General features: G+C 43.2%; 1 protein-coding gene across 8 annotated transcripts in view; it reads left to right on the forward strand.

Moving 5' to 3' along the window:
- Window positions 1-12,949, forward strand: part of ANKS1B (ankyrin repeat and sterile alpha motif domain containing 1B) — a 1,065,677-nt gene that overhangs the window by 1,041,852 nt on the left and 10,876 nt on the right. For all 8 annotated transcript variants that reach the window (XM_077772139.1, XM_077772140.1, XM_077772141.1 and 5 more), the window contains one exon: window positions 12,568-12,735. In XM_077772139.1, coding sequence (XP_077628265.1) covers window positions 12,568-12,735 — 168 coding nt within the window. The remainder of the gene's footprint in view (window positions 1-12,567; window positions 12,736-12,949) is intronic.

The raw sequence follows: 12,949 nt of genomic DNA on the forward strand, positions 1-12,949 counted from the left end.
ATCTATGCTAAGCTATTCAGCTTATGATAGTTTCAGTTTTAGATGACAGGTAGATCAATGCAAGTAAAAAGACTAGAGCAAAAGCAGTATTAGGGGGCAGGTCCCCATGAAAAAAGCCAGTATGTACCTATTAGCAAGCACCCAGGCTCCTTGCATTCTAGACTCTCACTGTCATGGTGTGGATTTCTATTCCCATCTCTAACTTGCAAGGCCCAGAATGCATCTCATCCACCATAGAACAGAAGGCTTCCGGGGTGCCTGGGTGGCTTAGTCGGTTAAGCGTCCGACTTTCGCTTAGGTCATGATCTCGTGGTTCGTGGGTTCGAGCCCCGCGTCGGGCTCTATGCTGACTGCCAGCTCAGAGCCTGGAGCCTATTTCAGAGTCTGTGACTCCCTCTCTCTCTGACCCTCCCCTGCTCACGCTGTCTCTCTCGCTCTCTCTCTCTCTCTCTCTCCTAGAAATAAATAAAACATTAAAAAAAAAAAAAAAAGAACAGAAGGCTTCCCAAACCTCACCATCCAGGCAGTGAGAACTTAGGAGAGGAGGCAGCAACAGGGCTGGGTAGAAAAGAAGGATGTGTCAGGAGACTGGCTGCAGGGGTTAAAAGCATGGATCCAACTTTCCCTCCCTCCTGCCTTATCTCAAGTAGCTGAAGGGGAATACTATGCAGCAAGGATTGCAAGGCGGGAATGAGTATTTCAGTGGCCACCGGATCCCAAACCTGCAGTGATCATCCTTAGATGGATGCTATAGGTAAGAAACTGCATCTTCTATATACTGTTCACTCATTCTAGATTTCTAAGTAATGAGATAGGTAGATCAGAAACATTTCAATACATTCTTTGTAGGACTATCAGATTTATTGTAAAAATCTAGAAAGGACCTCATTCAATAGTTTTAAAATACGAAAGGAGGTTTTTTAAATAGCATTAAAAGCCATGACTGTTGTTAGACCCTTGCTAATTCTTATTTTCTCTATAAAGAACATAAATCAAACAGTCTTTGATATTTTTAACCATGCTCATTTTTCTCTTATGTGCAACTCCCAAATTCTGTAATCTTGAGCATGCAGCACGTGGTATGATGCAGACTGGCTCAGGAATGTGCAGGCAAGGTTGGAGTCATGACGCTGGTGGGTGGTGGATGTGGGAGACGAAGCTCCCTCTTTCCTGTGCTTTCTTGGCTGAATGTGGGCCATGAGAGGAACTAAACTGGAGAAGCAGAGATGACGAAACGCAGGCAGACATGTTTGGCAGACTGTGTGATAGCATCTGATAGTACTGTGCCACCAGTATGTCCCAGTAAGCAAAGCATAGACAGAAAAGGACAGTCCAGTCAACCACACTGTCCTGACCAATGAGACCTATGCCAGCTTCTGACTTTGGCTCTGCTACAAGTTTCTTTCTTGGTTTTCTCATCTGTTTAATGAAATGAAAAATCCTGAGCCCACTTTTTTCCAGTTTTATTGAGATATTATTGGCATAGAACCTTGTATTTAAGTATACAACATGATGATTTATGTGTATGTTGTGAAATGATCACCACAACAGCTTTAGTTAATATCCATCCACCTCAAAGTTAAACACTTTTTCCCCTTGTGATGAGAACTTTAAGATCTACTGTCTTAGCAGGTTTCAGATATACAGCATAATATTGTTAACTGTAGTCACTGTGGTAGACTTGACATTTCCCAGAACTTGTAACCAGAAGTTTGTACCTTTTGACCTGCTTCACCTGTACTATCTGTAAACTGTGAGATTAATGGTGTAGCTTGAAGTTCCTGGAGAGAAGTATTTAGGACTTATCCAGCAGAGGTTATCCAACAAAGTGGGATCTTGGTGCAAAACACGGTTGTTGTTGGTGGTGGTGGTGATGATATTAGTTGACCTCTGACAACTAAATTAATATTGTACATGGAGCCAGGTCATAGCTTTCATTCTGTTTCTCGTTTTCTCCACCTGAAAATGGCCCTCAACCTCTTTGACTATGAGACTATGAAATATGAAAGTACATGGCAATAGAAAGCAGTTAAAGTGCATAGAGTCCTTTAGATGGAACTCTAACACTTTCCTTGCCTTATTTCCCACTTATGATAGCAACTTATGGCAAAAGTCAGGCCATTCCCTGGCCCAGAAGCCAGTGAGACTCCTCGGCAAGTCAATGTCAGAAGGGCTCCTGCTCCCGAGAGCAATGAGTGGCTCTAATTGAATATAAAAAGGCAGTGTTCCCAGCCTGGTGGTACCTATACACCACCGCCTGTTCCCTCACCAAAAGGGAATAAATTAACGTTGTCAGCATGAATTTATCTGTATCTTTTCTCCATTGGCATAAATCATTGAGACTTAGCCAAGTCACAAAGTCAAAGGTGGGTGGATATTCAAAGCATAATAATCACTTTTTTTCTCCTCATCTCTATTTTTTGAAGGGGAGGAAAGGATAGATGTTATTAGTGCCTAAAATCAACCTCATTTTTTTGTAAAGATCTAAGAAAAGCATTCTGGATTTTTTTCACAGATCGTCTAGCAACATTCATACCTGTGTCCATAAAGCCTCTTCCCAAAGAACTAAAACTCATGTGTCATGTTTAGAAGTGTAGCCTTCAGAATCGGGTCAGCACTTCTTAGATTTATAGTCTGGCCAAGAACTAATCCTGTTTCCTCATCTGTAAAACAGAGGTAACTAGTACTCACCACTTCTGGCTGTTATAAGAATTAAATGAGATAGTATGTGTCAATTTCCAGCCCAGGGTCTTCAGCCATTCTCAGCTGCTGAGGACAGGAGAGGGGTAGTAGCAGTTGTATTTTTTCTTGTCGTCAGAACCCATATGAAAACCAGTTTTTCATTTACAGCATGTGTTTGCTGCTACAGCATTCCACACTTGAGGAACAAACTCAAAGTCCATTTAATTACATTTATTGAGTGCCTACTATGAGTCAGGCACAGGTCCCTGCTCTCTAGAAGCTCATAGTTCAGTAGGAGAAGTAGGGACATAACAAATAGCTGCCATGAAATCAGACCCGTGCTGTCCTGGAGCTGTGCCAGCACCTCACAGGGCTGGAGCTCTCAGAGGAGGCGTGCTTGGGCTGGAAGCTGAATGCTTAGTTTGTGTGAACGTGTGATAAGTTTGGAGGTGTGACAACTCATTAATTCACTTGGGAATGGAGAGCTCAGGGTATTACACATGCACCTGCAGTAAGCAAGAAGTCATTTATATTTACCTTTTTTATTAAGCCAAGGAAATGGACTTGTCCATTTGAGAAAGACTTTCAATGAAAAGGGTTAAAATAAAAAGGGTTTTGAATTTGGGACGTGCACCTTTTCAAAGGCATCACAGGTTAGTGAAGGTTTACTGTAGCTTCCATTAGGAGCTTGGCGCTTGTTGGGATGAGCCCTGGGTGTTATATGGAAACCAACCTGAAAATAAACTATGAAAGTAAAAAAAAGTGGGGAGAGGTTGAAATTGGGCAAATCTCTCTTCTGCACACCCTTTCTCCAAGTTACTGTGGAGGCCTGCCATCCAGCCAGCTTAGGCTGTGGTTCCATGTGGACAGGTGACCATGGGGCACAGGTGCATGGTCTCCGTGGAGAACCTGGAATGTTACAAGAAAGCAAGTCATGGCTTAAGGGAGGAGGGCCCAACCTCCTGGCTAATTATATCTTTGCTAAGCCAGTGGGCACTCTTGTACTCAGGGTGAGGCAGAAGGTTAAATCTTAGCAGGTAATGGTAAAATAATGCCCTGCCACCTTTAAAAATCTGTTGTTGTTGTTTTTCTAAGAGAGAGAGACAGCATAAGCAGGGGAGAGTCAGAGAGAGAGGGAGACACAGAATCTGAAGCAGGCTCCAGGCTCTGAGCTAGCTGTCAGCACAGAGCCTGACGTGGGGCTCGAACCCATGAGCCATGAGATCATGACCTGAGCCAAAGTCGGATGCTTAACTGACTGAGCCACCCAAGCGCCCCTAAAAATCTGCTTTTTAAAGAACATTTGGATGAGCACTGGGTGTTATATGGAAACCAACTTGACAATAAACTATTTGTAAAAAAAAAAAAAAAAATTTGGTAGCAAGCAAAAACTATTCATGATTTAGTGTTGCATGAGAAAGCAACTTTGAAACCACATATCAAGTATGATCTTAATTTTTTTTAAATTTACATATGTAAATATTCATATAGCATATCAAAGTATTTATATATATATATGAATGTAAAAAGAAAATAAACCAAAATGCAGTATTGGCTGTATTCCAGCAGGATTTTACAGGTGATTTTCTACTTTCTTCTTTATATATTTTCAAAATTGTCTACATGTACCTGTGTTGTAATTAGGGGAAAATATTAATTTCATGATTCTTTCAGTGAGCTGAAATTAGCCCTAAAGACATTATCTGTATATTGGTCAGTCCACATGTCAGCCCTGGACCAAATAGACATCTTAGCAGGATGCCTAATGTTTATTTCTAAATACTAAAGACCTGTGATTGGGCAGGATTTATTTTTTCAAATATAATCTATCGAGATTAATTTCTGGCTTGTACTTGAGAGAACTAACTATAGGTGGAGTTAAGGAGATGTCAATGAATTCTGTGAATATGCCCAGAATATTCTCAGAGTTATTTTTGCTTCAAGACGTGGGTGAAGCAACTTGTAGATGAAGCGTACCCTAGGTCTTAAAAAACAAGAAGTACAAGCAAAATACAGCCAAAAGAGAAATGTAGGTTCCTTCTGGAGACCCTGGAGAGGACCCAGATTGAAAACCACTCTCCTCTGTCTTCAGGGCCCTGATGGCATTGTCTGCATTTGTTTGGCATTTGTTCATCCAATTCTACCTGTGGGAGAAGAGAGAGAAGGCAAAAATTGCCTCTGGCCATCCATATTCACCCGTATCTAACCCTTAAGGTGCATGTCCTCTGATCTTAGGGAGCTACCAGGCAGCTAATGTACCCTAAGCCCTACAGACACAAAGTCAAATGAGAGAAAATACTAGTAAATACCATGAAGTAAGTCGAACTGTGTAAAGATGCTTCAGGGCTGCCTGACGAGGGGCACCTTACTTAGCCAAAGGGTCAGGAAAGGGGATTAAGAGAAGGCTCCTGGAAGATAGAATGCCCCACATGAAACTTCAAGGATGAGCAATAAGTCATCATCAAAAGGTAAGAGATGGGGAAAGGGTGTTCTGCTAAAAGCAAGAGCCATTTTATAACAGACAAAATACTAGACCATTTGGAATAGTTTTGGGGGTGATTGTTGCAATGAGGACATTCTCTGAGAGGAAGGCCAGCCCCTTGGTCATTGCCTCTCTAAGCACTGACTGGTGGATTGTCGAGGCCTACAGTCTGGCCTTTGTGTAGTATGCTACAACTTAACATGGTGTCAACTATATGTACATCTCTAAACTGAATCCATAGTAAGAGACACCAGCTTCTGATTAGAATCCTGGATCTCCCAGGGTGGAAAGGAACCTGAAGGTCACCTGGACCAGACCGCACTCAGTGTCGTCCCCTCAGCGGCAGTGATGGGTGCCATAGGTAGGTAGCCCATAGTAGCTTTAGCCCATGCAGATGATGTAGGCATGGTCTTTATTCACCAGTGCTGGTGTGCCAAACCTTTGAGCCTCTTCATAATGCCTGTGGCTCTTCCACCCTGTCTAGGGTTTCTATGCACAGAGGTAGCCCTTTAAATGTCTGTGTTGGCATCCTCTTCAGGCATGGGTAACCTTTACTGACCTCAGGAAGTACCTTTGCTGACCCCAAGAGGCCAAAGAATAACCAGGTGTGGGCCTGTAGTTTTCTGAGGCTGTGGAACTTATTTCTTTATTCCTTCAATTCCGGTTACTGAAATGTGGTGTTTTTTTGTTTTTGTTTTTTTTTTAATGCTAGTGGAAAGTGCCAGAAAATAGGTCAGGATGGTCTGCTTGTAAATAGTAACTTACCAGCCTGGGCCAACAGGGCCTTCTGTACCTGTGGTGTCCCACCCCTTCTCAGCTCACTCACTTATTGAGTTGTCACTTATCAGATGATAAGGCCATGTATGATGTAGCTTGTCAGGCATTTTGGCAGTAATGGGTTAAACAAAGTGAGCTCTCAAACAAATATTTGCACGAACAAATGGACACCGTTTATACCATGTCTTCGTCCATCAAGGATTTAAGGCACCCTACTTAAATGGGTATGATAGATCTAAAAATATAGGTACACACAGATCTGAATTAGGGAAAATACAGACTAAAAGGGAGATCAACACCAAAGGAAAATATTTAACATCAATATGCAGACTACAGAATTGTATGTAGTTATTAGAGCCAAGCCATAAATTTCGCTCCGAGCTTCCTGAAGGTCAAGGCAAATAGGGAAATAAATACATGTCTCATGTATTGTGGAGTATAACACATCCTCTCAGAAAACAAAAATTCAGTGAGACTAAAGTCTGAAAGAACTTTTTGTCCTGAGTCTCTCATGACAGAATATTGTGTGATAGTATCTACCAACATTCATATACAGTGAATCTCGGAAACACAATTCCCTCAGTGAAAGCAGAACACCAACAGACTCATGAAAAGCAACAAGGCAGGAAGCTGTGGCACAAAATACTGGCTCATCTGAGGTCAGATCTGGGTTTGAATTTTGGCTTTGCCCCTTACTAGCAGTGTGAACTTGGCCAGGCTAATCAATCTCACTAATCCTGAACTTCTCACACATAAAATTGAGAGTGATAATTCTCCCTAAGGTACCTCTGAGAGTTAGGCAATCCACATCAGGCACTGAGCAGGTCCCTGGGACATAGTAAGCAATGTCATGTGCTAGTTGCTGCTAGGTCTGTTTTATCGGCCCTGTGAGATGAAATAGAATGTGCTTCCGGTTCACAGGTGGTCTGACTTGGTACGGTGATAAAACCTAGCACAGCTGCATGAATGGACTGAGTGTGTGTCCATAAGTTAATGTCCACATACAACAGTTTTCAGCTGAGCTTGCTAGAAATTGGACAGTAGAAGGTTCAACTCCTTGTACTTAGAGTAGAAGTATTGGGGTTCCAGGTTAAAGGAAAAGCCTAGGGAGTCTAAAATTCAACCGAGCAGATGTTAGAATTGACATCGAGTGTGAAAACTAGAGAACCTAAATTAGATTTTTGGCCAAATGGATGGCTAGCCCTACTGGTACATGGAGTTGAGCCACGGTAACACCTGCAATAGGGCCCGGGTTTTGCTTGGAACAGTTTCTGGCCCTCTCTGCCAAAGAATGAAAAGGCACTCAGAACCCCAAGGTGATGGGTAAAGAATAAGCAAGATTTTTTTTTAGCTAGAATATTTTCTCTTAATTATTAAAATGGAAAAGTTTATTATTTTTATGACTATAAAATTATTCATCTTCAGTTGAATTAAATTTAAAACATAAAGAAACATAAAGAGAAAAATCATCCACAATCTCAACACTCAATGATAACCATTAGTAACATCTTAATATATATCCCTGTTTTCAGTGCACATAGATACCATCTATGTTTGTATATATCCATATATTTTTACGTAGAGTCTTTTAACCAGTTTTTTTAATGACTCAATTTTCATTTTAATTAACTGCCTAGTGTTCCACTGTGTGGATCTATGTAGTATACTTAATCAGTCCTCTATTTATGAAAATCTTAAAAATTATGATATTCTTGCAAATATGCCACTGAACCCTTCAGCCTAAAAAATGTTCAAACCCCTACTTTATCTAAAACTGCTTGGGTTGGTTTTTTTCCTTCTAAAAATGAAAGAAGGCTTTCGTTTCTGATCCCATCCCAGGCCGCCACCACAGCTGCTCCTCCAGACCTGGTGGTGGCCTGGCTCTTAGGAATGGAGATAAAGCTTATTGCTAGGACAGAATCAAAAGGCACCCCTGAAACCAGGCACCCTAGACCGAACCCCAGACTGGATCAATGCTGGAAGACACAGTAGATTCCCAGGGCAAGCAAGGTCAGGAACCAGGCTCTTCCTGAATTTGTTCAGAGCTTTTCCAATAAGGAAGGAAGGATGAACTCCTCCTAGGAGGGAGGGGATGCAGGTTAGGGTTGCGGTTACTAAGATGGTCATTCTAGATCCCACCTGCCGATGTTCTGTACAGGTGGCAAGAGCATATTTAGTGTCCAGTGTGCTTAAACATTTCTAAGTTTTGGGCTCCTGGGTGGTTCAGTTCTTAAGCATCTGACTTCAACTCAGGTCATGATCTCACAGTTTGTGAGTTCAAGTCTCACATCAAATGAGCTCAAGCCCCACCTTGGTTGAGTCCCGCTTCTCTCTCTCTCTCTCTCTCCCTCCCTCTCTGCCCCTCGCTCACTTGCTCTTTTTCTATCTCAAAAAAAATTTCTAAGTTTTATGAGCTGGTTCTTCTTTTCTAAGCTATTTGATGTGTTTACTTCTTCCTTTGTTATAATGATTATTATCAGATTATGGAAATGATAAGTGTTAATTTTTCAAATAAAACACAAAATTATAAAGCAGGAAAAAATCTTAGTGATGCATCAGTCAATGTAACTTAATTACCTGAGTGGCCAAAATTTTTCCTAGGGAACAGATTGTCCATATCTCTGCTGAAGTTTTTTTTTTTTTTAATTTTTTTTTTAAGGTTTTTTTATTTATTTATTTCGAGAGAGAGAGAGAGCGTGAGCAGGGGAGGGTCAGAGAGAGAGGGAGTCACAGACTGAAACAGGCTCCAGGCTCTGAGCTGGCAGTCAGCACAGAGCCCGACGCAGGGCTCGAACCCACGAACCGTGAGATCATGACCTAAGCGAAAGTCGGACGCTTAACCGACTAAGCCACCCAGGCGCCCTTCTGCTGAAGTTTTTCTAACACCAAACTGATCAATGTGCAAGGTACAGCCTCAGTGACTAGGATGCAGGAGGACAATGGGGACATGTCTTTGTGTCTCCATGAGCCTCCCCTTGTCCACATCATTCAGTGAGCACTTCCTGGACACTTGCTACAGACCAGGCATGGGCTAGGCATCAGGAACTCAGCCCCTGACGCATGGAAGTAGCTCAGTAAGTATCCAAGCTGATGGTCAACTGTAGTCCTGTCTTGAGCTCACAGTAAATGCAAGCTTGCCTACATATCTCCAGTTTGTGTCCCTTGATTACTGTTAAGATCTATCCTTAAAATACAATGGCTCTGCAAATTCCTCTAATGTGGTAGTTCTTAATTCACAGATCAAAGTCCCTAGGAGAAAAGGGAAGGGCTTTGGAGATTGTGATGTTTCCCTAGGGATGGTTGTCCCCATTGACTTGGAATTCCCTGCATTCATCCTAAAGGACCTCTGCTGGAGAGGGAGTGTTGCCTGGCATCCCTCATCATGAAAGGGGTGCGTCCACTGGTTGAAAATCCCTTCAATGATGGATCATGTTAAGTCACAAAGGACACCCTTTGCCTGTAGGCTGCCTCTCCACTGGTTTTGGCATGAGACCCAGGCAAATTGTGTACCTTTAAGTACCCTCATCCCAGCCACGATGCATCAACCACCCAGGAGCTTCTGTATTTAATGTTTTTATACTTTTTTTTTTTAACAGTTTGCAGAAGTCATTTATCTTAAGTGTAGTTCTAAGGTATAGTGGTCAAGAGCATAGCCTCTCCACACCTGGATTCAAATCCCAGTTCTGCTGGTACTAACTTCATGGACAAGTTATTTAACTGTTCTGAGCTCACATATAAATTAGGAATAATAATTCCAGCGTTATTAATAGCACCCACAGAGTTGTCATGATTCAAGGAGTTCATGTGAAGCATGTCATACGGTGCATGGCACACAGAAAATCATGAGTGTTGGCTGAATTGTCATTGGTTAAGTGTAATCGTGAGTGATTCTCAAAACAATCCAGCAAGGTAAGTACTGCATATTAAGAAAAGTGAGGCTCAGAGCATCCTCTCCCCAGTAATCATTGGCTCATTGCCAATTGCCATAATAAATGTGATTCTGGAAAGAGACTCGTGCTGGAAAATTCAGGGCAAGTATTTTTCAATAAGCTAGGAGGAACAGGAAGAGCCAAGGTCAGAGACTAGCCGAATTACAGCATTTGAAAGATGTAAGGTAGTGAATGTAAAGCTAAAGGAGTTTGACTTCAAGGGAGTTAGTGGCTACAGATGAGAACATGGTTGTGCCAACTTAAAAGGACATTCCAGTGCTCTGTGGTTTGGGCTAGCATGTGTGAAGGGACACCTTAGTGCTTACATCTAGATTTTCCATGGCTGGGGCTGAGGGTTGGTGGCTCCAGGAGTAACTCCCCATGACTACATACTGTTCATCCCAGCTCAAGGCTGGAAGTTCCTCTTCCTGCTACCTGAATAAGGATCGAGCCAGCCTTCTGTAGCACTACATGGTGTTCCAGTTATCTACTGCTGCTTAACAAACCATTCTAAAACTTAGTGACATAGAAGAGCATCCATTTCATTATGTTTATGATTCTGTGAGTTAGGGATTTGGGCAGAATACCGCAGTTCTGCTCTTCTCTGCTCAGCAATACCTGGGGCCTCTCTGTCTTATTTGAGCAGTTTCATAACAGCAGGAAGTAATTAAAAATGAAAAGGCAGGGCTTCTAACCCAGTACCTTTCAAACCCTTTAGGCTTCCCATAATAGTCATGTGAAAAATCTCACTTGTTCAAATGAGGATCTTCAACTTTGAATTGAAGACACTGGAGCTTTAAGTAAATCTCACTTTCAGGAATTTGTTTTTAGGTTAATGATAAAGGAATTCACACTCATGAAGCTCCACTGTTCCAAGACCTAAAAGCTGAACATTACAGAATTGTTGAATCTGCCATCTTTCCCTTAGTCCATTTGCCCACCCAGAGCATGAATATGTGCTATATGGCCTGACAGATGGACATCAACCATCTCCACAGTCATGGTGAACAAGACCAAGAGCCTGTGACTTCACATGGAGACTGCAGAAATCAGAAGCCCCAGTCTGCCTTTCAGAGGGGTCCCATCTGTGCCCAAGAAGGCAAGGCTGATGATGACGTGAGTGCCAAGTGTAGGCAGTCGAAGGGTTCAGCCCTCTGTACAGTGATGGCCGGAGCTGTCTGCCAGCCCTCCTCCACTATCATTTGTTGGTGCACTGCTAATTTACTAGTCTGACTCATCCGTGGAGGCAAACACGGGATCAGTGTTCATTGCAGGATGTGCTCGGTTGGCTGCATGAGGTTTAGTGTCTCCAACAAGCACACATCTGTCTTGTGGGGCCATCATTTCGTAACATGTCACTCAGAAAAGAAGACACTGCCTCTGTCAAAAACAGTTTTTGAGCTCGGAAGCGTTCTCCTTGCTTGGGCCCAAGATCACAACAGTCTGGCATTGATCTGAAATCTGGTCTGTCCTGAAATGCACAGGCTCCTTCCACATGGCCTCTGAAGGCCATCCTGTATCTCCTTCACCATCTTCAAGTGGGAATAGTCCCAAACAGTTCTTCCCAGAATCATGAGAGTTGAGCTGTTCCATATGCTTGACTGGGGAAGAGAGGCTAGAGATGGGTATAGTTGCAAAAGCAGCATAAGCAGAATGCCATTTCTGTGTTTTAAGAAACCATGAATAGACATTCTAGGGACATTGATCAGAATGAAAATTTGGGACAGACCATGCATCCTCTCTGCTGGTGCAGTGATTTTAAGAAAGCTCTCTATGACTGATAGGCATCTACCTCTTCAGTGCGTTGTGACCTCAGGGGTGTTGTCGAGACCCTGCCTCTTTGGGGTCAGACAATGTCATGTTTTCTCAGTGAGAGAAGACAGGGTGGAGCTGTGCTGGGAAGAGAAGGCAGAAATCCAAGATACGTATCCGGAGAGGAGAAAAGAAAGCTAGAAGTCATCCTGAAAGGAGTGATTGAAGGTCTGATGAAAAGAACCTTTCTCCCAAGCACTGCTTGGCATGGCATTCAGGCCTGACACAATCTCCTGTCTCTTGCTGATTTGATGATAAAATATGGAGTGGACCCACAGGGAGAGCAAGCGCCTCAAGAAATAGATGGATAATTGGCTCTGTTTGCATGCTGGCTGCTGTAACTGTGAGACGCCACACCAGCATGACTAATGCCTCTCCCCTCCGCCTAAATTAGATTTTGATTGTGCTTTAGAGATGTTCACTGAGTCACAGATGTTTGAGGTAAAAAGACCCAAACTTCTCAGGAACACCTCCTGTGGTGTGTGTGGGCTCTGGGGCTGAGGCGCTCCCAGAACTAAGATGAAGGACCAGAGTTAACCCCTTATCTTCCAAGGCCTGGGAGCAAACCAGATGCCCATGAGGAGGCTCTGAATGGAGTAGGCTCCTGGGGCCAGTGGGTGGGGGGCCTGCTCCCCGTGGGGTGAAGTTGGGGGTCAGCTCCATAGCATGGCTGTAAGAGAGTGTATCACATTGCTGACTAATGCCTCATATAGACTCCAAATTGGACCTAGTTTCCTGTTTTTCACAGATTTCCACTGACTCACTGCCATACCAGGTGGAGTAGTTCAAGGTCCTTGCTAGTTCACCTCCCACAGTGCTCCTCAGCCACTCGGCTTGGCCACCCTATGGTACACCATAGTAAATGCTTTCTCTTTACTCTTGCAGAATTTAGCCTATGAAATCATCCTAACACTGGGACAGGCATTTGAAGTCGCTTACCAGCTTGCACTACAAGCAAGAAAAGGGGGGCATTCCTCTACACTTCCAGAAAGCTTTGAAAACAAACCCTCCAAACCCATCCCCAAGCCCCGTGTCAGCATTCGCAAATCGGTGGTAAGTAGAAAAGATAACAGATGTTCTGAAAATCTTGAGCTGGAAGGAGAGAAAGTTGTTAAGCAGGCCCTGAGTGGTGTGGGACCACATTTCTCTGTCTCCCTTGGCCTCCTCCTGGCATGCATCCTTCATCCTCCCAGCCTGGTTCCTGCAAAGTCTTGGGGGATGATCTGCCTGAACCTTGAGGTTCCCAAGAAACTTTCACTCTTTGTGA

This window comes from Crocuta crocuta, unplaced genomic scaffold, assembly GCF_008692635.1.
Source record: "Crocuta crocuta isolate KB4526 unplaced genomic scaffold, BGI_CrCroc_1.0 scaffold216, whole genome shotgun sequence".
In the NCBI taxonomy this organism is placed as follows: Eukaryota; Metazoa; Chordata; class Mammalia; order Carnivora; family Hyaenidae; genus Crocuta; species Crocuta crocuta.